This window comes from Aythya ferina (assembly GCF_964211825.1).
Source record: "Aythya ferina genome assembly, chromosome: 1".
Classification (NCBI taxonomy): domain Eukaryota; kingdom Metazoa; phylum Chordata; class Aves; order Anseriformes; family Anatidae; genus Aythya; species Aythya ferina.
In genome coordinates, this window is record NC_140296.1 from 126832510 (window position 1) to 126859970 (window position 27461).

The 27461-nt window shown below is 46.0% G+C and overlaps 1 protein-coding gene across 2 annotated transcripts; it reads right to left on the bottom strand.

Moving 5' to 3' along the window:
• Positions 1–66: 66 nt before the first annotated feature.
• Positions 67–26986, bottom strand: LOC311441407 (alpha-2-macroglobulin-like protein 1). 2 transcript variants are annotated; one of them, XM_084529509.1, is made up of 36 exons: positions 26755–26986; positions 24761–24947; positions 24280–24442; positions 23431–23483; positions 23127–23147; positions 21836–21989; positions 21309–21393; positions 20642–20762; positions 19683–19800; positions 18563–18672; positions 18057–18224; positions 16580–16804; positions 16406–16469; positions 15731–15876; positions 15438–15587; positions 14439–14633; positions 13884–13968; positions 13135–13288; positions 11062–11290; positions 10638–10761; positions 10355–10476; positions 9883–9934; positions 9395–9478; positions 8786–8962; positions 8379–8460; positions 7574–7730; positions 6643–6717; positions 6264–6435; positions 5621–5835; positions 5135–5350; positions 4294–4409; positions 3540–3630; positions 3171–3239; positions 1848–1950; positions 1090–1131; positions 67–240 (listed from the first exon to the last, which is right to left on the bottom strand). In XM_084529509.1, the coding sequence occupies exons 1-35, from the start codon at positions 26820–26822 to the stop codon at positions 1091–1093; spliced, it is 4392 nt and encodes a 1463-aa protein (XP_084385635.1). In that variant the 5' UTR covers positions 26823–26986; the 3' UTR covers positions 67–240; position 1090. The 2 variants fall into 2 exon arrangements, with proteins under 2 accessions (XP_084385635.1, XP_084385636.1); XM_084529510.1 differs by lacking the exon at positions 16580–16804.
• Positions 26987–27461: the final 475 nt, after the last annotated feature.

The window sequence follows — 27461 nt, forward strand, 5'->3', positions numbered from 1 at the left end:
TAAAGATGATTTTCCTAGTTTGGAAGAAAAACGGTAAACCTGAATGATCACTCAACCAGACACTTCTAGTCTACTGACTTTTAATAAGAAAGCTGGGATAGTCCTAGCCTTTAGGAAACTAATTGCTCAGAAGGTAATTTCAAGTATTTTCTCTTTGCTTCTCATCTCCATGTGGTGGCTGTTAGCAGGGATGACAAAGGACTGATGGACAGAGACTGCAGAGAATGTCTGTTCCTGTTCCTGTGGAGACAAAAAAAAGGACAAAAAAGTCTGTGTTCCGGAAGTATTAAAACTAAACATTGGGAACTCAAGGGTTTTATTTTGTGCCTCATGACCAAACAAGACTGCCAAGCTGTCAAGGACAGAGCTCTCTCTGGCTGTCCTACAAGTACATCTTAGCTGCCTGTACAAAGCCTGCAGCAGCATCTTCACCAAGAATGTGGGGCTTGTGGCAGGCATCCCAGGGCAGGGCTGTGTGTCTCCCACAGGTGACCCATGAAGCAGGTGTTTTTCTCCATGTTGTGGACTGAAGACAAGGAAGCACGGGGATGCAGCAAAGTTTAGAACATGACCAGACACTCAGAGTTCAAGCATTGCCTTCGCCCAGCCTGGAAGCGGGATGGGACAGGTATCCATTCCCTGGCACGGCTCAGAAGGCTGCAGAAGGCTTGGCATTGAAAAGAAGTCAGGCCTTGCAGTAAAGCTGACACAGCATGTTGCATGGACAGGGCTGGAGGGTTGCAGAATTGCAAGACAAATAACATAAATAGGAACTGTGTTAAGTATACTCAATACAAAATGCCAGGACTGGTGGTAAGACTCAGGACAGTCAGCCCTTGTTTTATGAAACGTGCCTTCAGCTCTATTAAGAGCTGGTCACCTCAAACTTTCCACTTCAAATTCAATTCTCCCTTTCCTCAGTTTAATCACTGGGACACAGGAATTCACCCTTAACCTTGCTAATTGTTCCCTACTCTCAGTGTGTGGTGTCGAAAGTTTCTTGACCAAGAGCCCTTGCCTGCATCCCCCTCCCTCTCTAAACTCTTCAGGACCATGCCTGTGATGACAAAACAGGTGTCCAGCCCTCACCTCATGTGCAGGGAGCATTGTAGCTGATCACCGTTGTTTCTTCTGAAAGAGGAGAGGAAAATATACCAGTGAGATACATTTTCCAAAAACTCCCTAAAGCAACCCAGCATTATGCCTCTGTTTCTAGAAGAGGTGTCCCCTTAGCTTACAGCCCATGTCTCCCCTCTGCTTTGACACATGGAACCACTTGCATGTAGCAAAGATTCGGTGCTGCAGCTAGCTTGGATTCACTCAGGTTATGGGGCTGGTGAGCTGTTGAAGCCTTAAGTTCCAAACAGGTCAGTTATGGTTATGGACTCCCCACTTTCTGAAGTAATAACAATCCTAGACACATTTCCAGCTTTTCCTCCTGCTAAAGACCTCAGGGAACAGGGAACAAATTATTACTGTCATTCTTCCAAGCCATCCCCTCACCACAGTGACTACAGTCCCTTTCCTTTGTTGCCTCCCACAAAATGAGTGTACAAAAGCATGGCTCCGAGCTTCTTGCCTATCCCTTGTTGGAAGAGTTAGATGTTAAGTGGAGCCACATGCCAACATCAGGCTTGCAAGCTCTGAGTCCAGAGAAAGAAAAATCCACTGTTTTGAAGCCCAAGAGGGTAAGTCCACCACTAGAGAGTTTCTAAGGGGCAGTTAAATAAACATGCTAGGGATGGTATTGTCATAGACCAGAAAGCCTAATTTCAGAAAGACAGCTTCAGAAAGTTCCTCCCAGTGGGACATTTCTGTGATTTCTGCAGTACAGCATCTAAGCTCACCTGGCATGTAGTAATCATAAACCTTGATATTAGCTGGCTTATGATCTTTCACTGGCATGTCCAGCTGCATCAGCAAAGTGTAGGCATGAGGCTGTCGAGTCAGCTAAGACCAAGAGATGCACAGATTAAAGCCAGAACCAAAGTCATGTAAGACAATCCCTTCCACCTGCTCTCACCAGAGAGCAGATCTGCTGTGGAGACATCACCACTGCAGCAGATCTGCTCTGCCTTCTAGTCCATCTCAAAAAAAAAAACCTTTTACTTCACATTCTGTGGCCATCTCCCATTTTGTGTCTCCAAAATTTACTCAATTCATGAAAGGCATCAAGTCCACAGAGTCAATGTGCATTCGGTATATAAATACAGAGTTGGCGTTCCCAACCAATCCCACATTCCCATCCAGCTCTTCTCCTTCATGTGTTTTGCCACAGTGGCTACTTGCTTATATGAAGTCCTATTGCATCAGCTCTTATTCTGTAGCCTCACACAACTCTCACCATGAAGCAGCCACATCCAAGCTGTGGATTAACATCTGTTGGATGATGGTAGTTACACAAGATGCTGATGGTCAGTCCCATCTTGTGCTACCAGGCAGCTGGAGCTGAAATCTTTCTCTGCCCTGTGCTGTACATGTAACAAAAGCAGTCCTCCTGCAAGTCTGATGCATTACAATAACCAGCTTTCTATGAGGATAACTTGGTTCGGCTGAATGACAGCTGGAGATAAAGAATCACAGAACAGTAGAAGTGCTCCTTGGAAATTCAGAATTTTAAATTCATGACAGCTCGTGTTTCTTTTGCTGTATATGTCTACATACAGCCAGAGAAAACCTGGAGTGGTCGATAATCTGTTGATTAACGAGGCTGTGGAGTGAGCACTGCAGCTCACACAACCACTTGGTTTAATTTTGAGTGATCTTGGCAAATTCCATGTGCAATCCAGGATGTGCCCTACTAAATTCAAGCCACTTAAGGGCTTTCTAAGAATTCAGACTGGCTTGAATTTACTGGGTGGATACTCCTACCTCTCCAGACCTGATCAGACACTGTATATGGACTTTCAGCAGTCTCTGAACAGTGCCAGCAGATGTAGTCTTATCATCAGTTAGCTGCATTTCACTTAAGTGGCCCCGTATACAGTCTCTAAAGCTGAAATACTGCAGGCTGACACACATACTTCTCCAGGTTAGCAAATGTGGCTGGTACGCAGAACAGCAGTTCTCAATACTTAATATACTAATAGAGCCAAAATGCATGAGTAAGCTAAAAGCTATCTGCCAGCCCACAGTCCTCTTAGTGATGACATTAATCTAAATTCACTCACTTCCTCCAGATAAAGAACGACTCGGTCAGCTTCACTTTCAACTTTCTTCACTAAGGGCATTTTCTTTAGCTGAAAAAAAAAAAGTCAGAAAAACTCTAGCAGGAAGCAGAAATATTCAGGGGTATTTGACCTTTGCATGGGTAAAATGTTCATATGGCCAAGAAAGTGCTTGGGGTAGGAAAAGGCAGTAGGAAGAAAAGGTGAAGATCACTGTGTGGCTTGGAAGAGACTCTGGGTGTAAGGATCTACTAGAAGGAAAAGAACAACGTTTCTCTGTCCACAGAAATGATGATGGTTCTGCATAGAAACCTGCACAACGCACATCTGCCACCACTCCCATCCCAGCTGGACGCAAACTTGTGGTCTCACCTCATCCAGTGAATCTGCCACGGGGCTGTATCCAGACAGCAGCTCCACTTGGATCAGGACCATGTTGGTGGACACACGGTTCCCTGTGTAGCTGCAGCAGGAACCCAGGGGACAGCACTAATGTTACTTTCTGAGCCATGATCTCCACAGATACTCCAGCCCAGCTTTGGGACACAGGTGGAGGAATCTGCCTTTCCTTCCAGTGTTCCTCCTGTAAACATACCTGCTTCTGCACTATGATAAATTTTTGTGTTTCCCCTGATTTATCTTTGAATTATGCTCAGCCTAGGAGAATTTTATTCCTTTGGGGGCTTCTGGAGTTTCCTTCTTTAGTCAGGGCAGGGAATATCACATCCTCCTCTTGTCCTGTTGGTAGTTTCTGTCCCAAATCAGGCAATGGTAAAGCAGAGGAGAGTGATGTGACAGCTAACCAGGAGGGAGGGAGACTTAGGAAGTCCCACAGGACCTTCACAACACCAGTGTTTTGGGACCTAGTCTTAGAAGGAGGTGAGACTCACAGAGCTTGGGAGAATTTGTGATGACTGGCATGATGATGAGATAGGACTACAGCCCAACTCATCCCTCCATGGCCCTGTACCTTCCACACAGCTGAGGAGTGGCATAGTTAAAAGAATACGGACATCTTAGCTTTTGGACCTCATGAATAAAGGGGAATCCTGGCTATCAAGAGACTGGTGTAGTGCCAGGAGCCTCTTAGCACAGGGGAGGAGAGGGGAAACTGAGTGTCTCCTACCGAGCATGAACGGTGACAGGAAACTGGGTGGCGTCGGGTGCTGTGCACTCTGTCTGCACAGACACAGCAAAGGTGAGGTCCTTCCTTAGTGGAGGGATGTGGTACTGCAGAATTGCCTGTCAGGACATAAAGAGGCTAGTTGGCATAAAACAGCAATTTTTTGATGGTGAGTAGCCTTGTCTAGTCTTTTGCTGCCATTTTCTGTCTTGCACTGGTGTAAGAGAAAATAATGTGGCAGAAGCAGAGGTGATGCTACTGTGCTGCTCCTGGTGGTGGTCACTGCACTCCTTGGAGCAGAAATACAGCTCTGACTGGGTGGCAATGATCTTGACTTCATTTTGGGAACTGCAGTTTCCTCCCTGCTGGATCCCAGCTACTCCTACCAGCCCCAAATCATAGAATCATCACAGAATCATAGAATGGCTCGGGTTGGAAGGGACCTCAGAAATCATCTAGTTCCACCCCTACTGCCATAGGCAGAGACACCACTCACTAGATCAGGTTGCTCTGGGCCCTATCTAACCTTGTCTTGAACAACTCCAGAGATGGGACATCCACAACCTCTCTGGGAAACCTGTTCCAGTGCCTCACCACCCTCTGAGAGAAGAATTTCCTCCTAACCTCTAATTTAAATCTCCCCTCTTTTAGCTTAAAACCATTACCCCTTGTCCTATCATTATCTGACTGAGCAAAGAGTCATGCTCCATCTTTTTCTGAAGCCCCACACTCTTGCAAATCACTGCAGCAGGCTGTTTTCAGTCTTGACTTAACAGCAAGGTAGAGGCCCCCAGCTTCCATGTTTTTTCCCCAGACAGAGCTTTTGTCCCTGGACTGGTATTACCTGCAGAAAAAGGCACCCATGGCCCTGTACATGCACTGTATAATCTCTGGGAATGGCAGGCAGCTCCACTGTCTGCAGCAGGAGGCGATTGGCATTGTCTACTCGGACGTCTTTACTGAAGCCCTCAGAGGAGAGAGAAACCTGAAGATCAGGGCCATCCTTGCTGAAGGTCTTGGTTGCATACAAAGCTAGGGCTTCCAAGGCAACCACTGTGTCCTGATGGAAGAGATGCATAGTTGGCAAAAGAGAATCCTTGTTTCCTGTGCATCCCAGTCCTTAGCTTTTCCCTCCCTGGTTGAGATTTCCCCTTGGACTTTTAGCACAGGATTAACTCAGAGCAATACAAATATTTACCATTCATCAACACCCAGGGGCTTGTAAATCCATACTTTAATATATTTTTTTTTTTAACTTTTTCTTTTTTTTTTTAATACAAAACCACAGCTGACAGCAGGTTCTTTACTGCCAATGGCCCCAGGGGATTACCTGGGTTGAAGCAAAGCCTCCATAAGGGTTTTGCTGCTTGATGAGCCATGACACGATCTGGGATGCCTTTCTGATGTCATCTGAAGACAAGCTTGACTTTGAAATGTGAGCCATGAGGATACTAGATGTCAATTCCACATCAACAGATGGAGCCCGATACCAATGTAGGGAATCTTCTTCCTGTTTGGACTGTTGACTCCAGAATATTTGGGCATCTAGAGGTGGAGTGTAGGAAGACTTATTGAGCCTGTAGCTGTATCTAATGACCTTGGAGTTCCTAGGCACTGAGTAAAGACATGAACTGGGACAAGATATGGGTACATCTTTTCCTATTTGTCCTCCACATCCTGCTTTTGCCAATAAAAAACAGACCTGCAGGCTGTGGAGGAGCTCTACAATATCCATGACACTCCCCTTGTTTGGATGCCTGGAAGATCAGGACTGTGATATCATCCACAGAGCAAGTTTGTCTCACAGCGTGGATATAGCCTGTGGCAAACAGAGCCTATCCAAGCTTTGGGCTCTCCACAGAACTCTGCCAGTGTTCCCCCCCTCCTGCCCCACATTCTCTTGGTGATTCAGCCCTGGGTTCTCCACGCAGTCCTGCCAACACCCCTCTCTCCTGTCCTGCAGTCTCTGGTACCTGATCTTGTGGCTGCCTTATCCAGTCTTTTGAGGATTTTCTGCTTCAGTGCCTTATCACCTGCTACTGCAAAGGCATTTGCAGCTAGTGCCAGGCTGTAGAGGTTGGAACTGCCGCTGTCAGCATTGACCAGGTCTGTTATGCATTTCAGAGCTTTCTGCACAGCTGGGTCCTAGGATGCAAATAAAAGCACACCAATTGATAGCAGGGTGTATGGGGAGGGAATGCAGCCTTAATGTGTGCAGGGGAGGGTGGAAATAGGGACGGGACACACAGGGAGAAAACACATCATGCACTCCTGTGTGAACAAAAGCAGGGTGCCATTGTACTGTCTGCAGCACGGCTGCACATACAGAGTGTCCCTGCTGTTGTTACTCACAGAACGTGGTGTCCCAGCATGTATGAGAGCTGTGATGATGGCAGAGCTCAGCCCCAGTCCTTCCTCCACTGCACCCTGCAGCCACCACAAAACAGGAGAGATGCCATGAGAAAAGAGCAGGAGAAGTCTTCCACTGCATTCTGCCTCAAGTGAACTCCAAGCCAGCAGAGACAGCAATGCTGGTCCCATTCCTCTGCTAAAGAAGTGCCACGGGTGGTACCTATTCTAGCAGGTCCCATTTCCCAAAAAAAGCACCTCAAGCTCCTCTGTGTAGCTTATCACCCTCTGCTGAACACAGAACACATTCCCTTTTCCCTTTTCCCTTCCCTGCAAAGGATTTGCAGCAGCAGATTTCAGCGCCAGGGGAAAGTGATATTCCCACAACCCAGCTGCACAGTGGCGCCTCAGCTGAGGGCCTGGACGAGGGTCCAGGGTGTGAAGGACCAAAATAAAACATAGCTTTTGCAAGGGGAAATGAAAGGTACCATTCTCTTCACTTGGAGGAGTAATTATCTGAGGTCTGGTGCATTGAACTGCTGCAGGCTCTGCTTTGATGGTGCTGTGTGTGTGTGTCTGTGCATGTACAAGTGCTGTGTTTCTGACTGAGTAAGGCACATCCCTGGTAAGGTGAGTCTCACATGGGTGGCTGCGATTAATCGCCATTTACTCCGTTTCAGACTCTCTCTGTACAGGGAGAAACTCAGACTGAAGGATGAAACAGCAGTTCAGCAATGGGAAAGGAAGCTGTTTACCAAGGGAATAACAAAAATGCAACCATGACTAAGCACAGCCCTGACTGTCACTCAAGGGTGACCTTGAGCACATCAGAGCCTCCCTCCTGCAGCAGGGTTCATTTGTTTTTGGCACCCACATTGGGCCAGAAAGTAAAGCAGCCCTGAGGTATCCAATAAACAACCAGAGTATGTCATACCATCAGGCCATTGTTGAAGAGTTTCCCCACACTCTTGAAACAGCCAGATGGAGTCTGACTTTTAATCAGGGCACTGGCAGCATCCTTTATGTTCTGCTCATCTATATGGATGAAGTCCTGGGCTTGGCTGAATGTCTTGAGGACAAGGGCAGTCAGCCTAGAGCCAAGGAAGGGTGAAGAAAATCAGACTGAATTAGTTACTGACATCCATCTCCAGAAGGAGACAAAAGTCTCTGTGTTTTCTGTTATCTCATCCCTGGAGAAATGCCAGCATGTCAGAGCCTCTGAGCAGACTGGGAACTGGAAGCAATGCACATGAGATAGATGCTATTGAAACTCAAGCTCAGATTCACCCATTTGCAGAAAGAGGATGTCTGAGATAGAAAATTCACTGACAGTTCAGTGCTCCCCTGGACCTCTTCCAATTCCAACACAGTCCACATCTGTGATTTAAACCCACGAGGGCTGATATTTGGTAAGTATAAAGGCTGCTCACTCAGCCCCTTTCCCAAATCCCCTCTGGGAACAAAGCACACTGGAAAAGCTGGAAAGAAGAAGGCTTTGCAGCCAAGTTTTCAAAAGCAGGCTTGGTTAGGGTGTCCAAACACAAACAGTCAAACAGCAGTACCTCAGGTCAGTTCACTGTCTCGTGGTGCTCTTCCAAAAAGCCTCAGAAGTGGTGTCCGTACGAAATACCTGCACATCTCCAGACACCCTTACGTCCCCCAGGCCAAAATCCAGGACAGCTTGAGCCTGACCAGGTCAGGCTGTTGTTCCTCAACTCTGTCTGGACATCCCTGCTTACCATGTGTTCCCTGGCTCGCTTCCTTCCCCAAAGGCACTATATGAGCCATCTGCGTGTTTATATAGAAGCTGCCGTTGGTATCCTGCAGGAAGAGAGTGGAGGTAGTGAAAATTTTCTGTCTGGCATGTTCTCAAGGTGACAACCTGCCCTGACAATAAGTCTGCAGATCACTATAGAAAGCATTGTCTCGGAGGAACTCAGCAAAGGGCTTTTAAAGGTGTCTTGAACCCTTTGTTTAGCTGAGACACGGCAGCCTGATTCACAACACTGTAATTCCCATGGTATCGCACAAATGACACTGTACCAATCCTTTTCAGCATCATCTCTCTCCTGAGGTCCCCGCTGTACAACCTAGCGTAGTGAACATCACCAGCTTGATAACCCAGCATGAGCAGAAATACACTCACCACTTTCCAGATAGCCAATTGCCTTCTCTTTGATTTCCGGAGTCAGTTGTCCTGTCTCTTGAAGGTATCGTGTGATAAAGACATTGGGGGCAAAATGAACCATGTTCTGCTCACCACAACCACTGGACATCTGGAGGAGCTCATCTATGTTGTCCAGTGCTGTCCCCAAAATGTCACCTGTACAACAGAATCACAGCTTTGGCAGCTTTACAAATTCTTGCATATAAAAAAATCTGTGCTCACTGATTCTCCAGATAACCTGCTAAAAGTGGGCTCAGTTCACCTCTGTTCATACTAAGGTGACTTTAATGTCTACAGGGCTCTGGCCATGCAGAGCTATATGATCAAAGGTGCAGCCCTGTAATAATAGCAATATGGTACTCATCTATGTCTCTTGGCTTGGCGAAATTACAAGCCCATCTAGCCCAGTGTCACTTGTATAAGAGAGACCAGGACTGGATAACTCTCTGGAAGAATGGGGACCCAATATTACACCTCCCTGTACACATTTCCTCCTGTTATGCCGCTACAGAAGTTACAGAAGTGGCACTAGAAGAAAAGAATCCTGCAGGAAAAAATCTTACTTTCTAAGTCCCCTCTGGATCTCACCTAAGAAAGAGATGTGGGCTCTCTCTGTCCCGAGGACCATGTTCTCTGGCAAAGTGAAAGTGATTGTCTCTGAAGCTGAAGTTCCTGCAAACGGCAAAAGCATCAGCATAGCAACAGGCAGGAGGGAGAGTGCAGAGCCACAGGCATCCACAGGAGATGGTGTAAAAAGGGCTGGAATCACCTCATCTGTACTGAAGTCAGCCTTGAAAAGACAGGGTGACACAAAGATCAGGCCACCCACTGATGTGTGACTCTGTCATGTGGCAGCTTTGTGCTGCCAAGAGCTTGTGCTACTGAGTAATGCTGAATGGCTTTGCCTCTCCATAAAAGTTCCAAAATCCCTGACCTGCCCCTCTCCATGCCCTTCTAGACACTCCTGGATTTGTTCACAGACCACCCTGCTTCTGTTTGGTCTCCATGGTTCTCACACATGTACTGCCCCATTTCTAGGGAGAGATGGTCCCTATCTCTCTGGTATCTGCACCTACCTTTAGGGCACAGGAGCGAGGTGTGGGTCTTTTCCTCCAGCAGCCCCTCTGCCTGGTGGGGAAAAGGCTTGTCAGTGCAGAAGAGGGAGCAATAATCTGAGATATCAGCTGCACAGCACCCCACCTTCCTGCAAGATTTCCATCCTCATGGGCTTTGCAAAGGGCTTTAAAAAGGATATGCATGTTGCTGGTGAAGTTTTGCTGGGAAGCAAGATTCTTAGCTGCTGCATGGCCTCTGACTACATTGCCTTGCTAGCAATCAGTTCTGATGTCTCTGTCTTACCAAGCATATCCAGACTGGTGGTATTCAGCTCTCAACCCTACACAACTTACTGTAAGAACCTCTCCTTGACTAGCCTCATTGGGAAATGTACCAACAGACAAGCGGGATTTCCCTTCCTAGACCCACCCCACCAGGCTGTATTGAGTCTGACCCAGTTCTGATCCCACCAGGAACCTGAAGCACACTGACCTTCACCAGCAGGTGTTTAACCACTGTGTCCTTCCCTCCAGACTCTGGCACAACAGCTGTACTCTCAGTGCACACATCTTTCTGATCAATCACCTCTGCAGTGACAGTGAAATTCACCTTCCCTAGAGAACAAAAGTTTAAGGTGCCAGGTGGCACATCAGTGCCTACATTTCAGTTTGTTCAGCCTAAGGCCGCATTTATGGTTCCCACAACAGGTCACTCTCCCTTCCAGACCAGTCCCATTCCTGCTTGAGACGCTGCCCCTCCCTTGTCCACCTCTTACCTAGCTTAGTAGCTTTCACATCCCAGAAAAATGTCTTTGCTGAATCGGGACACAGACAAACGGTGAATCTGACATTTGCATGCACAAATTCAAAATCGCTGGAGTTCATTAGGCTAAGCTGGAGCTAGAGGTGAAACGAAAGGAAGTTCAGGTTACAGAGCTGCTATTTTAAGCTCTTTGATCCAAATGTCATTTAGACCCAGGGTGAGTTTGATAATGGCCCTGTTGCAACACCTGTGGGCCACCAACAGCCCATGGGCATCACAACCCTACAGTGTTGAGATTATCAGGAAGGAAAACCTGGACAGAGATGGAGGTGTGTGGAGATTTCTGAAGAGCTGATTTCTGAAGAGGGCCTCAGTCAGTAAAGTATGGTTACCACACATTCCCTTGCCCAACACCAATTCTGGAGGGAGCCACTCACCACCATGCACTGCTTCAGGTAATTGAAAACTTTGACAGTCAGGGGAAATGACTCTCCCCGGAAGATGGAGTAGGGCAAGATGGGTTCCACAAAGAAGGGCTTGAAGCTCCGCAGGCTGGTGGTCTCTGAGATTCCCAACCCATGGGTCTCTGATGTGCAGAAAGTCATGGCACTCCAGTCTGTGATACTATCAGGTACTGTGACAGATAACTCAGCAGATCCTGAATCACTGAGGAGGAAACAGAGCAGAAGAGGTGAGCCCTATCCCTGTAAAAACTTCTTATGGTGTTTGGGAAGATTTCTAGGCATCTGTGGGAGGAGAAGGATTGGAAGAACACATTTTGATGTGACAGTACTCACAGAAAAAAGATTCCTGTTGTTGAATTTAAATCACAGCCTTAACCTGAATAATAGGAATAGTAATAGCAATAGTAATAGTAGTAATAGTGTTCACTCTATTAAAAAATAACCATGCCTACAACTGTCACATTTGGTTGCCATATGAAGAGGTGGTACATTTTAGTATTGTTTGGGCTGTTGTGGTCAGTGGAGGAGGTTATAGAGGAAATTACAGAAATGTAACACCTATGAAATACAACCAAGTTGTTCATGAGGAAGGCAGCTGGGGGAAAAGGCAATACTACAAATATTTTTCAGATATATTCTTGAATTAGGGACTCATCTGAGCAGGGATATAGAGAAGTGACAGAGGAAGAATGGGGTTGCAGACTCCCTTACCTATTTCCCTTGTACTGCCAAGAATGAGCTGTGACTAGACTAACTCCCAAACTCCCCACCACAGGTCAGCAGTCATCATTAAAAGAGCCACTTACAGACCCACATACACAAAACAGAAGATGGTCCCTGCTCTGAACTGTGATTAGTCCAGCCAGATGAGATGGAGTGGTAAAGATCCTATTTTACAGATGGAGAACGTTGGCACATGGCAAAATCAAGAAAGCTGAGATGACAGACAGTGTGAATAAGGGCAAAATAGTGAACTTGACTCCAGAAAGGCCTTTGACACAGTCTCCCATAGTACCCTTGTAGCAACAGTAGTGATATGTGCATAAGTGGCTCATAAGCTGGGCAGAAAACTCACTTGACCATCATGGTCAAAGGATGGTGAACAGTGACACAAAATTCAACCGGTGACTGTTTGCCTGTGGCATCCCTCAAGGATTTATACTGGGACCAACACTGCTTAATGGCTTTATTAATGATCTGGATAATAGGATAAAGGACATCCTCAGCTGGGCATCCTGGTGCATGAAAAATTGAGTGTGAGTCATCTCATTTGCCCTTACAGCAATGAAGGTCATCTACCTCTGGACTATATTAAGAAGACTGCAGTTACTGGGGGGAAGTTATTTTTACCCTATATTTCTCACTTGTGGGGCCACATCTGGAGTACTGTGTCCCATTTTTGTCCTATGGTATAATAAAGACTGATATACTTGCATGAGTACAGTGAAGGGCTATCAAAATGATGAGGGAACTGGGACATTTGATGTAAAATAGGAGGTTGAAAGAACCAGGGGGTTCAGTATTTAAAGGTAAAGGCTATGGTAAAATCACACTGCTTTCTACAGCTACCTAATGCAAAGGTGTAGAGACAATGGAGCCAATCTCTTCTGAGGTGCTTATTGATACAATGAGAGGTAACAAACACAAACAGGAACATGGAAAATTCTGACTTGAGACAAGAAAAAGTATGCCATGAGAACAGTCAAACACCAGAACCCAAGGAGTTTGTGTCTCCATCCCTGGAGACACTCAAAACTTGACTACGGCAACCTGATCTAAAACCTCATCTGCCTTGCACAGGATGATGAGCTCCAGACCTCAGGAGGCCCCTTCCATCCTACAGGAGCCTGTGATTTTAAGTTCCCCAGGGTCATGTGGAAAACCTCAAGATCCAGGAACTATGCTGAACTCCTTATCCAGTTCCTCACACTCCCCTTTTCTTTATGGGCATGGAAGATGGTAATGCCTTGGCTCTGCTCCTGCCCATTCTCTGTCTGCTGTGACTGACAGGAAGTCCGTGTGGGGCCATAGCCCACAGTTACTCACTTGATGGGGACCAGACTCCAGATGAATGTCTCAGGAAACCAGGCACGTACTGGCCCTGCCTTGCTGCCCAGCTCAATGTGCTCTGACTCAGCATATTCAACAGCATCATCTAGTTCTAGATCCAAGTCTTCCAAGTCTTCCAGATGGTCATAAGCTATTGGGAATATAAGCATTCGTTCAAAGACAGTACTTTGCTGATACAGTTCAGCTGGGAAAAACCCAGTTCTCCATCCCTCCCTCTCCCACTCTGATCCCCCTTGTCCTCTCCAAGACGCCCTTGACCTACTTCACTACTTCCAGTGGACTACTCAGCACGTGGATTTCAGCATATGTGTGCTCCCCCATGAAGAACTCCACCTGCTCACACTTCTGATCTCTCAGCCTCTGCTGAAAGACTTGGATACTATACTGCCCAGAGCCAATCTTGGCTCATTATCTGGTTTACAGTGAGACCTTTCTTAGTCTTAAAAACATATCTTCCTTTATGGGGGAGTTAGCTTTTTCCCCTTGGCCATATTATCCTCCTGTCTGCCAGAAGCAGATGAACCACTGCAGTCAACCCTCTGCCACTCCAGTGCACTAGACATGTCAGGACCCTTCCCCTTCCTGTGGTTTTCATCTCATGTGCAACGTCCCACTTATCTCTGGAAGCCATTCCCAGTTCCTCAACACACTGCACGTTTAGCTGCCCTTGTGCAACCTGTATGTTACCCGTGATTTCCAAAGAAGCAGGATAAATTAAAATGTACACATGTAGTCGTAGAAAGTGGTCTGGGTGCGGCACTCGATTGGAGACTTGATTTTAAGGCTGGTTAAAAACGTTAGACCTGAATTCTGGGGGAGAGAAGGGGAAGAAAGGAAGGCAGATTTCAGTGGAGGGAGTGGTATGTCTGGGGTTTGTCTCTGTCCCCACCTCCCAACATATCAACTACCCTGTGTTGTAACACCTCTGACTGACTTGAAAATTTAAACAGGGAGAATGTGGAGCCATCCTACTCACAAAGCCTAGGTCCAACCTCCTATTTCCTCTGACTCTTCCCTTTCCTTCCAACCACTACAAAGTCTGAGGGCCTAGAGTCTTGGATAAGTGGTAAGCCGGCTTCTAGGGATGTGCCTTATCAATGGGAATTTATAAAGCTTGGAGCATGGGATGTCAGAAATCTATTACTTCAAAAGGTTGGCAAATTCAGAACGTGAAGTTGCTGTGTTTACAGGAAGAACAGTCTGTGAAGCTGCTCTGGGCTGACCCAGCATACAAAAGGGCACAGCTCTAGTATTTCAGGGTTTATGGAAATTAAATTTACCCTCAGAAGTCCATAGACATCTGGCTGGGACACTGCATAAGAATAGCTGTTGTACAGAAAGGGTGATGTAGTTGTTGGTGGAAGTGTGGTCTGAGAACTGGTGGTTCCTGAACTCTTGTGGACAGTACAGTAGTCACTGTAAGAGTCTGTGAGGATACTGGGGTGCTCTTGAGGATAACTGAACATATTGTACACCTGCAGGCAGAGAATGAAAACAGTACGGGTTAGTTTGAGAGGTTGGAAAGATTCTCTGTGATGGACGCAGAGCTTGGATCCTGCCTGCCACAAAAATCCATCTCCAAAGGTTTTCTATCTTCACAGAAAACCTTCACAAGTTTCAGATATGTAGAATGAACAGTAACAATATGTGCCTAGCTGTGGCTCATAGTTTTCACCTGAGAGCTTAATGCAAACAGCAAGGAGGCCAGTAAGAATCCTTAGAAGGATTCTTTGAGGGCACATCCCGGATTTGCCAAGACAGTGTCAAGATGCAGCTCAAGTGTCCTCAGACATAATGCATCCCAGGCCTAGGTGAGAAATTAGACATTTCCACTGCCAAAGCACCATTTCCAGTCTAGTCTGTGAATGGAAGGATTGTCCAGTTCATGTGAGCTGGGACAAAGTTATGGAGCCTATCATACACTGGGCATATCTTCTAACGTAACTCTTCTTTTGGAGCGCTGTCATAAGGTGGTTCAGGAGATGGAAGTCCCTAGACATCTGGATGCCATTGCTGCAAAGTACACTAAGTTTGGCAAGAATGTGTCATTAGTTTGTACTTGGGCATGTCAGTGGGTTATTCTATTAGATCCATCCACAGAAACCAGTAATTTTGGCTGATGATTGATGTTTGCCTTCATTTTTTTTCCTCATGAAGCCATGTCCTGTCCCCATTTAAATACCTGTTGATATATCCACTGTGCCTGATTACCCAGTGACTGTAATTAGATATTCAAAAGGCATCTTTCCAATATCAGCAGGGCTCAGCCTTAAACTCACATTAGCCCTGGATAGCTCAGCCTCTGGCCTTAGCAAAAGTACACTCTGGTCTACAGCACGAATGCTACATAGGGAGCGTGGTGCAGCCTGCAAATGGAGATGGACAGCTGATCCTGGAAGAGCCACTGCGTCTGAAAAGCCAAGCTTCACCTGAAATGGAAGAAGAAAAAGGGGCAGAAGACATTGAACGAGGAATCTGTGACTACTGGGTTCTGCTGGACATTTGTTGTCAGTTTTTAGTTAATTGGCTACACTCCAGCCTATGACCCCCTTATGTTTTGCGTGTTACTTACATGGTTCCTGAAGCACTTGGAGACTTTCAGGCTGAAGCTGTCAGCTGCCACTTGACCCTCAGGGAAGGTAGTGTAAACAAAGAGCATAGCCATGGGTGAAATGATGTCAATGGGAAGACTGATCTTGAAAGTACCACTATACTGACCTAAGCAAAGAAGGAGAAACAGCAGTAAAGGAAGAGGCAAGGAGGTCTGACTGTAAGGATTATGGCAGCAAAATGGTTCCTCTGCAATACTTCTGTACAGTTACTTGGATAAAAAGCTATTCTGTCTTGCTTCTGGGGAGGCTAGACCAGGCTGTAGGTTAGTGCCATTTTTTAGCACTGATCTTATATCATGAGGGATCTTGCAACACTGCATGCTTGCAAGAGAAATTACTTTCCACTGGAGTGTGGCAAATATATTTCTCTGAGTTTTCTCTTGGAGGCCTCTGATAATTCCTGGTTGGCAGCTAACTCAGCTAACTTCTCACAGTTTCTTCATTTGATCAGAAAAAAAAAAAAAAAAAAAAAAAAGGAAACTAGAAGGCAGAAGAGAGATAGCATATTTGCCATTCCACTTGAATTATTTTTTCTAGCTTTGTTGTTTCCTGTTGGTCTCAGATCTCTCTGTCCTTCCCCATGTAGGTTTTTCTGTTGGGTCCTTAATCTGTTCTTGGTATTTAGACACTCTTACCTACTGGTGGATCAAGAAGTACTCTTGTTTGGCCATGATGCACAAGGGATCCTCTGGCCAAAACCTAAAAGGGAATGAACAGAGCAGTGGGCTGATCTGGGCCAGCAAAGGGCCCTGTGCCAACACAAACCCATTGCAAATCTGACCTCGTTGCCTGTGCTGCCCTGCACTCACCAGGTGGTAGAACTCTGCTCCGGCAGCCCCGTCCCCCAGCTCAGTGGCCAGGAGATGATAATTCACGGTGACCTGCTGCACATCCCCACAGGGCAGCGCTGCCTGCACTGGTTGGATCCTCACAGAGCTACGGCTGGAGGAGTAGAAGGCCCTCAATGTGAGGGATGCAGTACCATAAGACACCCTCGCGTTCTGACTGCTGAATTCCTCTGGCTGGGTCTTTGCCTGTGGCATAGAAAAGGTGACTCAGTCGTCAAAGATTTCTTACAATCTCCCTAGGCCAAAACTGTGACTGATGGGACAGCAGCCTCTGAACCCTCCCACAGTAAGGTGTTGAAAGCACCACTATACTGACCTGAAGGAAGGAGAAATAAAAGTACAGAAGGAGGCAAGGAGGAGGCTTCTGCTATCCTTAGAGCAGGCCAAATCATTCAGTCGTGCAGAGTGGCGTAATAGTCCCTGGATCAAACCACTGAACCCTTCACATTTGTATGGTATATGTGGGGCAAGTATCAACATGGATCTGCCCTGATAATGTATTTCACTGTTCAGTGTTATTCCAGTCACGCACCATATTTCTTCTAGCAATTTCCCTGATCCATTTAGTAGGGATGGCAGGGGACAACTGAAGATCAATAGCCTTGCTCATCTCTAAACTATGATCTATCTGTACTGAGACTGTGATGTTAATTAACATTTTACAGATTTCCAGCCATGTCAAGATCCTTCATGTAAGATACTAAATACAATACGATGAAAAGGAAAGACTTGCCTTGAAGTGACTTGACTAGGAAGTGTAGATATGGCAGGTATTAGAAACCTACCCCGAGGAGCAGACAAGCCTTCCTTGTTCCTGGGAAAGCAGACAGAACTTTTCTCTGTCATTTCCCTATACCTGGCAGCCATCTTTAGCTCCCACTCTGCTCCTTCTATCCTGGTTACCTGTTTTGATCCAGATTGTCTTGCAGCAACTGGTTCCTTACTAGTTTTCCTTCTTTCTCTCCTAAGTTTCCTTCCTTTTACATCCAAGATTCTTATATCCTAGTTCTTTTGCTATGAGGGTGATATATAGTGAACTGGTCACTGATTTTTTCCTCTCTACATGTATTTTCAGATGCTTCTCTCCTTTCCTTTCCTAACTTCCCATTTCATGCCTCATGGGAGTCCTTCCTCTTTTTTTCTGTCCCTGCCCAGCCTCAGAGCCCTTTCCACCTCAACCAGAGGTGCTATGTGGATAGACCTCAGTCACAACATCACACAGCCTTTGTCCACAAACCTGTCTGTCATCATGTCTCCTGACTGTTCAAGGACTGTGTGTGTCATCAGAATGCTGGCTCATTTCTCTTGCCCTAGGTCTGTCATTTCACTGCTCCGCACTTCCACCTCCCTGGCTATACAGAGACAATGACATCCACTATAGATCTGAGGGATGCATCGCTTAGTGCTAGCCAAATCCAGTGTAATCATTGGCCTTAACCTGCAGTCGAACTTCACTGTTGTTCCATGCTGAAGTCTCTAAGATGAAAGAGGCCATCCCAGTGTCATCTGTGAAGTAGGTCTTGGTCTGCTTCCTGCTACCATAGGACACTGTAAGGATCACCTTTTTGTTCTTCAGGTGGGTCCCATTGCCACTTTTGAGTTCCAGCTGCAACAATGCAGAAAACAGAAAATTGGAGGCCTTGGGAGTGAAAATCTGCTTCACAGCAGAAGACTCAGTTCCCCTCTCTGCAAAGGGATTCTCAGTGTGGCCTCCCAAATTCCTCCAATGCCTCGCCATTTATGCAGAAGCCATCCCACCTGGCAAAGCTATGTACCTATTTTGTGGCCACACCTTTGGATTATCTCTTGGTGGAGACATCAAAGAAAAGACTGGGATAGAAGAGTTGTGGCAGCTTTGGACAGCTCAGAGCAAGGGGACTCATTATTTCTGTGTCTGCCATCCCCTCAGGCTGAACATTCCACATTTTTGCTCTGTTTGCTTACATTTCCATAGTAGGGAGCTCCTTGCTGATAGTAGTAGCTTGTCCCCCAGAACTGAAGAGTTGTGATACCAAAAGTGACTTTGCAGTTTTCAGTGGTGTTGAACTCCACTCCTAAGAAAGACAGGAGATGCATGCAAGTGAGTATCACGTGTATGAGCAAAGGCAGAAGGATTGAATGGATGGAGGTAAATGTATCACTCACAGGGAACTGTAGTTTCTCCATTTAGCTTCAGAAGTCATTTAACACACAGTAATTGTTAATAGTGTCTCCTACATTGTGAGCTGCTGGAAGGACAGAGGTCTACCAGGGAGTTTCTGCCAAACACAAATGCTCTTTCTGACTTTGTTTAAAATTGTTCCACTCCCAATTATCCCCTTTCATTCTCCTTCCATTCTCACAGCAGAGTCGCTATAAGGCAGCATTTCCACTTGACTACACAACTTATTTTACGGTCTGCTGTCTTGTCATGTGGTGCCCAACTGAAATCACTGTCATTGCTTGGTAAGTGAATACGTATTACTGCTTTCAGCAAGGGGCTGGGAAACATTTTCTTGTAAGGAATGGTTTGTAACATTTTGGAAGAGAGGACACCTTCCAGGATGGGAGATTTAGCTCTGGGCTCAGTCAGGGCTCAGGTTATCACTGGTTACTCTAAGCCCCTCCTCATTCCAAAGGACTTTCCTAAACTGTGATTTAAAAAAAAAAAAAAAAAAAAAAAAAAAAAAGAATGTGCCCTGGTCCACATTTCTCCTGTAACCAGATGAGGAGAAACAGCAGCTCTAGTCCACCTCTGATAAACCAAGGTGACTGTCAGAGCTGGAATGGCCAGACCAACTTCTAGAGTAGCAAGCATACTGGTAAAGCCTATCTTACAACTGGAAGAACTTACATTGCCTGTTTGAGTTAGATCTCAGTGGTACGCCCCATGCTGCTGTAGTGCTTCCAGGAAAGACACAACCCTCTGAACACCTGCCCCCTGGAAGCCAGTGTATAAAGTTCCACGTTTTCCCTGTGTGCAAGACACAGGGAGTCTTGCAGGTGAAAACCCAAATGAAAACATATTGTAAGAGTGTAAATAAAAAGACCTTCCACAAAATGTAGATTTTTTTTTTTTTGCTACCTGTTCCACTTTCTTTCAAAGCAGCCACAACTTCTAGGTTGAAATCGTAATTGTCAGTACGCTTCTGGTGGTAGGTCTTAATGTGCACCTCAGTGGTAAAACAGCCGTCCTCATTTGTCTGACGGAGTGAAATTGAATCTGTTAACTGATTATGAATGCACTAATCATTTCTGTTGTGCAGATTAAACCCAAGGCCCAGAAGTCTAAATTACATGACTAAGACACTTGAGATAAAGGAGCACTGCCCATACTGGCATGAACCATCTTCTTTCTGGAGCACTGAGGAATAGGAGATCCTGGTTCACAAGCATGTGTGTATGAAACATGCTTTACATCCTTTACCCATTCACCTGCCACTAGGAAACATTAATTGCCATTTCTCCTTGAAACATGATGTTTTCTGCTCTGGCAGGATTTATCTTTGATATATATATGCTGGGTTATTTAAAAACACGTAAACAAATGTAGATATATTTATTCAACCCCAAAGATAAATGAGTAAAGCTTATGCTGAACTGCAATTGTTTGCTTAGACATAAGAGGTAATCTCTGTCTTTCCAAAACAGCTCTTTCTGGGAAACAGTATATACATCTTTCTTTACATCAGTTGAAAATCTGTTGCTAAGAGGCATCCATAAGAAATCAACTGATGTGGACAGTATCTCTATTTTTATTGTCCTGTCACAATACCTGGCTTGTAGGTAAATCTGCAGCAGATAGCTTATCTACAAATGCTCCTTCCTTTGAGTGCACCAAAGTGCATTTAGATAAATTACTGAGATGGGTTACAATTATTTCACAGTGAAATTAAGAACGTATTAGTCCATCATCCTTGACTGGACTGAAGAACATGCTGCTTCAACAGCTGATCCCCACCCCACATCTTACGTTAGCATTATTCCTTCTCTTTGCCCCTGTTCTTCTCTTTTTCAGGAGTATTGGGTAGCCCATGTGCTCACCTTGCCAATGTAGTCCTTACAAATACTACGCTTGGCTTTGGGAGACTTCCTTTTATACTGGATATGTTTACGGCACACCACAGCCTTCACACTACCTTGAACTGGTTTTCCGTATGTGTACCTGGTGAAATAGCAGAGAGGGCTTACATACATGCATAGAAACAATGACTCAAGACAAATGATATTTGCTTTAGCCTGTGGTTTGCAGCTATACAGCCCAGCAGCTGGAAATATCTTCATGGATCATGAGCCAAGAATTTACAAAGACTTAATCAGATTAAGGCAGAAGGCAGTGGTGGGTGAATTCTCCTCTCTAAATTTACGTTAATCCCACTAGACAGTGCTAGCAGACATTGTGCTGGCCACAAGTCTGAGTCATTATTCCCTCCCCAGTGGCAGTAATCAATGCAGCAGAGGTACTGTAATGTATGGCACATGCCTCACCAAGGAGATCCACTGTCTTACTTTCAGTCTCATAGATAAATAAGTAGGGAGAGAGAATACAGAGAAAGGTGAGAGTCCAGCAGAATTCCTTAGCAGAGGACGTCAGGGTACCAGACATCAGCAAGGGGGACAGTTGGCAGAGATCTTTTGCGCTTGGTTACTGATAGCTGCTCAGTTTCTAAAAGAGTAAGAATGCAGCTTCTGCCAAGGTAAGTCAGCTCACATGCCACAGATATGGAGATGGAAGGTCTCCTCCAAGATGGTGACCACCTGAGGCATCTGGATGGAGACACTGAACTTGGGCAGAACTGTGAGAAAGCAAGAGAAATATAATGCAGTAAGGAGAGAGAGCTTGTTTGTCCCAGATGTCCAGAACCTCCCCAGACGGCTGTTCACAGAAAGGCAGTCCCTGTCCCTGACAGGACTGGCACAAGGCCTTGTAGGAATGCAACAGCAGCATGGCTAAGAGAGTGTGGTGTGAGTAGACAGCTTTAGTCCACTTCACAGAGCACAGTTGCAGGACAGTGCCTCAGTCCCTCCTCAAGACATGTGGAAGGAGAAAGCCAGTGGGTCTGAGTGAAAGTCAGTGATAACACCTATTAGCATATGGTGGGACATTTGAGGTGCTAGCACAAATTGCGCAACTAGCACAGCTGTTCACAGCTGCAAGGCCAATTCAGCCCTGCAAGAAGTTGGGAATCTGGAGGGAATGAATTTTTCTCTGTTGCTGTGAGCTCCCTAGACCCTTACCATACTCCTCTACACTGAAGGTATGTGTGCGGTCAGGCGTTTTGATGGTATACTCTCCAACTGGTGCTTCTGCAGCCAGAGGGAAGGACAGATCCACAATGCCTCCCACAGGGGTAACATTCAGCCACTGTGCAATTCGGTTCCTTTTGGGGTCCTGTGTAGGCAGTCATAGAGAATGGTTATTTACAAGTGCAAAAAGAGACACTTCCAGAATACCTGTGCTACCACAGCATGGCTTGAGTGCACATAGTCATCCTGAGAGCCCAGACCTATGACACAGCTATGGTGCTCAGGTGAGTCTCAGCTTAAAGACTATAGGGCCTTTCTCCCTGTCTCATTGAGAAAGCCATTCTATTGTGTTATTGCTCTCTACCATCTCACTGACTGCTGCAAAACTGTAGTTTGCTGCCAGCAGGTCTCACTAAGAGATAGAGGTGGTTCCTCTCAAATGCCCCTTTGGTGATCTGAGCTGGCATATCCCCAAGATCACTGCGAGAGTGGTCAATTCTGACAGCACATGCTGCCTAAGGCATGATCTACTAGAGTGACCACTGGGGAGTGTGATAGCTTGAATCCCTGGGAAAGTCTGGGGAAATAAGTTCCGGACACCATGCAAGGCAACATGAGGTCCCTAACAGAAAGCAGGATTTAAAGACCTGTGATGCTGAGCAGAGGCTGTGGAGCTGTAAGCTCCTTTTGAGGCTTTATTGATAGTCATGGTTGGCCCACAACTGTCTGTTGCTGTTTGGAACTGGGACCTCTCTGTATGGGTTATTACAAACACACTGCTTTTGGGCATCTTTCCTCAGCTTGGGTGATTGTAGTTCATATTTTACATTTTGTATTAAGACTAGCAGATTGTAAGGTCAATATCCTGAGAGCTGCTTTAGGAAGCTTGGATCTTTTAGGAAGCTGTGTAGCCACAACACTAACTGATCTAACTTCTATTTTTTGTATGTTAAATATAAAAATCTCCTGAAAAAGATGTTATATTTTCACAAACTTTCAATTCACATGATAGAGGGACTAAAAGTATTCTGATCATTCTAGAAAAGTTGGCTGGACAGCTAACTGATTCTCACTGGCAGTGCAGGAACCCTTATGAGACTGGTGTCATAACATTGCACTGCCACACTTGTGTGGACACTAAAGGAAGGGCAATAATTCAAGTGCTGTTCTCCTTCATTCTGAGGTATTTGGTTTTCTGCATCCATATCCTCCCCCCAGTCATCTCCAAACCTTTGTCTTCCCCAAGGGGTGGAGATCGCCACTTTCAACAAAGTTTTTTTACCTTCAGTTCCACTAGGCGGTGCTGTGGGAAGAAAATAACAGTGGTAGGACACTTTCAGGAAAGCCACCTCTCATGCCCCTCTCCCCTCCCCAGCATTTTTGTCTCTCAGTCATCCATGAGCCTTCCCTAAGCAACGCCCCAGGATCTCATGAACAGTATCTGCATTACCCAATGGTGTTTTTAAGCACTGAAACCAAGACTGAGACTAGCTGTCCACCTAGCAGTGCTAAACGCTGATCCAAAAAACGTGGAGGCAACCCATAGCACTTTCAGACACACTAAGTTTTCTCCCCTCTTGACTTACTGTTTCATTGCTGGCAATGAAGTTCTGATCCAAGGTTACGATTCGCAACTTGACTATAGAGCAAAAGAAAAACAGGACTGGTGACATTGGTGGTAAGGGGATGGTTGGACCAGATATTTTGAAGGTCTTTTCCAACCTTAACGATTCTGTGATTCTAAATGAAAGTCTGTTAGTATGTATGGATGTGCCAGTGTGCTTCATTGAAAGGGTATGGGCAGAAGCTTAGTGCCTAAGTTCAAAGACCTGCTCTGAGCTGGTAGCCTGCTAAAAAAAAAAAATAAGAAAAAAAAAAATGGTAGGAGGGACAGTATGGGGTTTCTGGGAAGGCTGATTGCACTGGTGAGAAACAGCATTTTTTATGGACATTGGACCTACACTGAAGCCCTCAGTATTGCCTTCAGTGAAGGTCAGTGCCAGCAGCAGGTGGAGAGATAATGGGGAAAACAGCTTTGCACTGAGGTGATCTGAATTGTGTTAGTGGTGGGGCTTGCAGCACCATGATCCTCCTCTGAGGAAGTCTGTGAGGGAGAGAAGGCTTCAGGGCAGTCACAGACCATGTCTGACCGGAGCAATCATGACTACAACACCGTGCCATGTGGGCCTTTTCTCATGCCTCTGCCAAAACACGCAAGCCCTGTTCACATTGGCACACTGTCCGAGTATGGGTAATAGTGCAGAAAACATGCCATGCCAACACGTGGCAGAGGTATCCCCAAATCCCTCAAAGCAGGAACAGCCTCCAACAGAGCTGGAGGTGGTGCAGGCCCCACTGCAGGAGCTGGAGGCTACCCTGTATTTGTGGCCTGAGGACTGTCCCTCCTCTCACAACACAAGGCATTATAACCATACCAATCTGTCCAGGTTTGTACACAGGTTTGTCTGTCTGGATTAAAGTCTTCTTCTCTGCATGCTTGATTAGGACTTTCTGTTTCTTCTGAACCTCTGAATCGGCTCCCAAGGCTGTGATCTCAATAAAAGCTACTTCCTCTGGCTGTCCAACAGGGGGAGGGACCTGCAGGCATAATTGTAACCATAACTGAAGCTGAATCTTGTTTGTGGATCCCCAGTGTTTTGTTATAATGATTTTTATACTGATTTCTTATTGCTCCAGTCCTTCTTGCCCTGAAAGATATCACAGTACTTTTCAGAATGTTTTCTAGAAGAGTAAAAAGGTACACAGCAGGAAGAACCTGTATAGGCTGAAGCAGAAGATCCAGAGCCTGATTAAGAGAGTCCCATGGGATGACACAGTTAACTGTCTTTCCAGTCCAGCAAAAGCAGAAAATGAAATAGCCACCCTACTCACAATCCTTGAAAATATCCTCCTCACCTGGAAGCTTGTGCAATGGAAGAAGATGAGCTGAGAGATGGTCTGCGTGATTAGACTTGCATTCCCAGCTTTGCTTTGCAGTGTTACTGTCACATGGATTGGGACTGCTTGTTTTCTGCTGAGCTGGAGGCACACTGTCTCTGAGAAGGGGTGGTAGAGCTGAGATGGTATTGCCACGGCATAATTTCTTTAAAAATAAATAGATAGATAGATAGATAGATAGATAGATAACCCAGATGAAATTGATTTTCTGATGGGATGAGTTTTGACTTTGGGATTTGGGTACTTCTTAGTAAGACTTCTGGTTGCTTTATTCCACTGTCAAGATCCTGGTGAGAGCAGATCACACTGTTCTCATCTACTGGTAATGTAGGCATTACCACTGAGGCTACAGTACATGCTGCATACACTTACAGAAAGAGACAGTCTCTGCTTCCAAAACCAATGCCATTTGTTGTACGAGACCCAGTGTACCGACCTCATGTCCCAGACACAGCATCTCATAAACACGTTTTCTTCAGCCCCTCACATACCCGCCCTCGCTCTCATTCCAAATCTCACACATCTGTGGCTGCTGTCATAGCTGTGCCCATGGGTAATACCAACAAGCTGTTCTTTTTGTTTTGTTTCACCTTAAATGGTATTGCAGCAGTTAGAACCAAAGAAATGCCAACATTCAAGGAGGTCTGAAAACTTACTCCTGCTTACTGTCCCTAGGCTGTGTCAAGCATCAGCACCTTTTGCAGCAACAGGAGTGCAAGGCCTTGAAAGATCAGAACAGCACAGATATGGTGAAGTTCACAGATGTGAACTGCTGGCAGTTCTCAGCTGGAGCTCATAACCACAGCAAGAGAGAGTCAAAGTCCTGTTGGCCAGGAGCCTTGAATGCTTTCACAATTGAGTGCTGTCAAGCTGCCTTGAGCAGCCTGTCTGCTGCTAATATTAGGGGAGATGGTAACAGGTGCCAACATTTTGATTTTCCTTCTTAGGACGACTCACAGCACCTCCTGCTTACCACAATGCCAAAGGATGTGATGTGTACTAAAGGCTTACTCCTTGAACTTCCTAAACCTCACTTGCTCCTGATGGTCCCTTGGTGCACTCTCTACTCCAGAACATTGTCTCACACCCCTCTGCTGATTCTTCCCATGTCCTTGCCTGCTGAGCTATGAAAGTATCACACAGCCTCTCTGAGGCTGTTTTTCAAGGATCCCTAGAGCCAGGCTGGATTACCTTCTGATAAAGCTACAAAAAGCATTGACATGCAGGTGTGACAGCAGACTTCCTGCTGAAGCCAGCAGTATAACCATCAAGGAAAGCTTCATGCTGAAGGCAACAGTAGGAAACAAGCAGCAGCAAAGCCTTATTTGATTGGAAGCTGTATCAGCCTACAGAGTATGTCCAAGGCTGTTCTCCCACTAGAACAGGCTTTTAAAACTACGCTTGTGCATTTGACACCACACATGGCTTGAGGAAACACAGCTAAGACCCAGTGACATACTTCATACTGTTACATCTACCGTAGGGAGCACACGGCCAGCTAAGGCAGAATCAGCACAGTGCTTTACAAAGATCATCTGTATTAGATACCTTGGACTCACATTTGCCCAGTTTGTAAAGGCACACAGATTTATCTGCTAAAGGTTTAAATGGCAACTTCTAGCTCCGGGGAAAAAAGCAAAGCCCGAAAGGAAATATATTCTGGAACACAGGAGCACATATGAGATGTTGGCAGGTCAGAATTAAACACATGCAGAAAGCTGTCAAGTTTGGTATGACCTGAGTCCTTGCAGAAGTACCTGGTCTATACCAAAGGCACTAGAGGGAGAGCCAAGTAATGGGGGTAGCATGGTGGGGAGGGTGCATGAAGACCAAGTGAAAACTTGGGCAGATGAGAAATGAAGAAACTCCTTCCGTCTTCTTTGGAAACACTGCCAACCCCCAAGAACACCCCCCAGACCAGTGCGCGTATGCGAAGCAGCTGAGGTTCTTACATCACTGCAGATGTTCCAGCCGCACACGGCAGAAGGATGCTGCCCCACAGGAGAGTGATGCTCCACATAGCTGAATGCAGGTTGAATCCCTCCACAGGAAGGTGAGCCTCTCCTCTGTCCCCCCTTTGCCCCTGTTTTTGCTGCTTGCTTTCTTCCCTCTCCCCCTCATCCAGAGATGAAGGACTATGCAGCTCTTGCTCTGACAGGGTGCCTGTCTCTTTCGAAAGCCTGTCTTGGCTTCAAAACCAAGAAGGTGGAAATCATGCTGTGCATGGCTGGGGCTGGGATGTGGGCGGGTGGAAGGGGTGGAGACAATGTTTATTGCCGAGGCACTGAAGGCACTTTCCCCAAGGCTTTGTAAGCCTTGTTGATATTTCTCTGGGAGATGTGTTTCTCTGCCTTATCTTATGCAGCATAGCTGATGACAGCAGGAATGCTCAGATACTTGATTTGGTATGGGGGCTTAATTTTTACAAAGGTGTCTTTAGTGGGATTTTGTTACAGAATCACATAATCACAGAGTGGCAGAGGATGGAAGGGACCTCTGAAGATCATCTAGTCCATCCCCTGCCGAGCAGGATCACCTAGAGCATGTTGCTCAGGGTGGCATCCAGGTGGGGTTTGAATATCTCCAGAGAAGGAGGCTCCACAGCCTCTCTGGTCAGCCTGTTTCAATGCTCTGTCACCCTCAAAGTAAAGAAGTGACC

Coding starts and splice junctions, on each gene's coding strand:
- LOC311441407 (XM_084529509.1), bottom strand. CDS start 26,822: ATGTGGAGCATCACTCTCCTGTGGGGCAGCATCCTTCTGCCGTGTGCG. Junction 15,877..16,405: donor ACTTCTTGATCCACCAGTAG/GTAAGAGTGTCT, acceptor TTCTTTGCTTAG/GTCAGTATAGTGGTACTTTC. Junction 5,351..5,620: donor GAGGCTTTGCTTCAACCCAG/GTAATCCCCTGG, acceptor CTCTTCCATCAG/GACACAGTGGTTGCCTTGGA.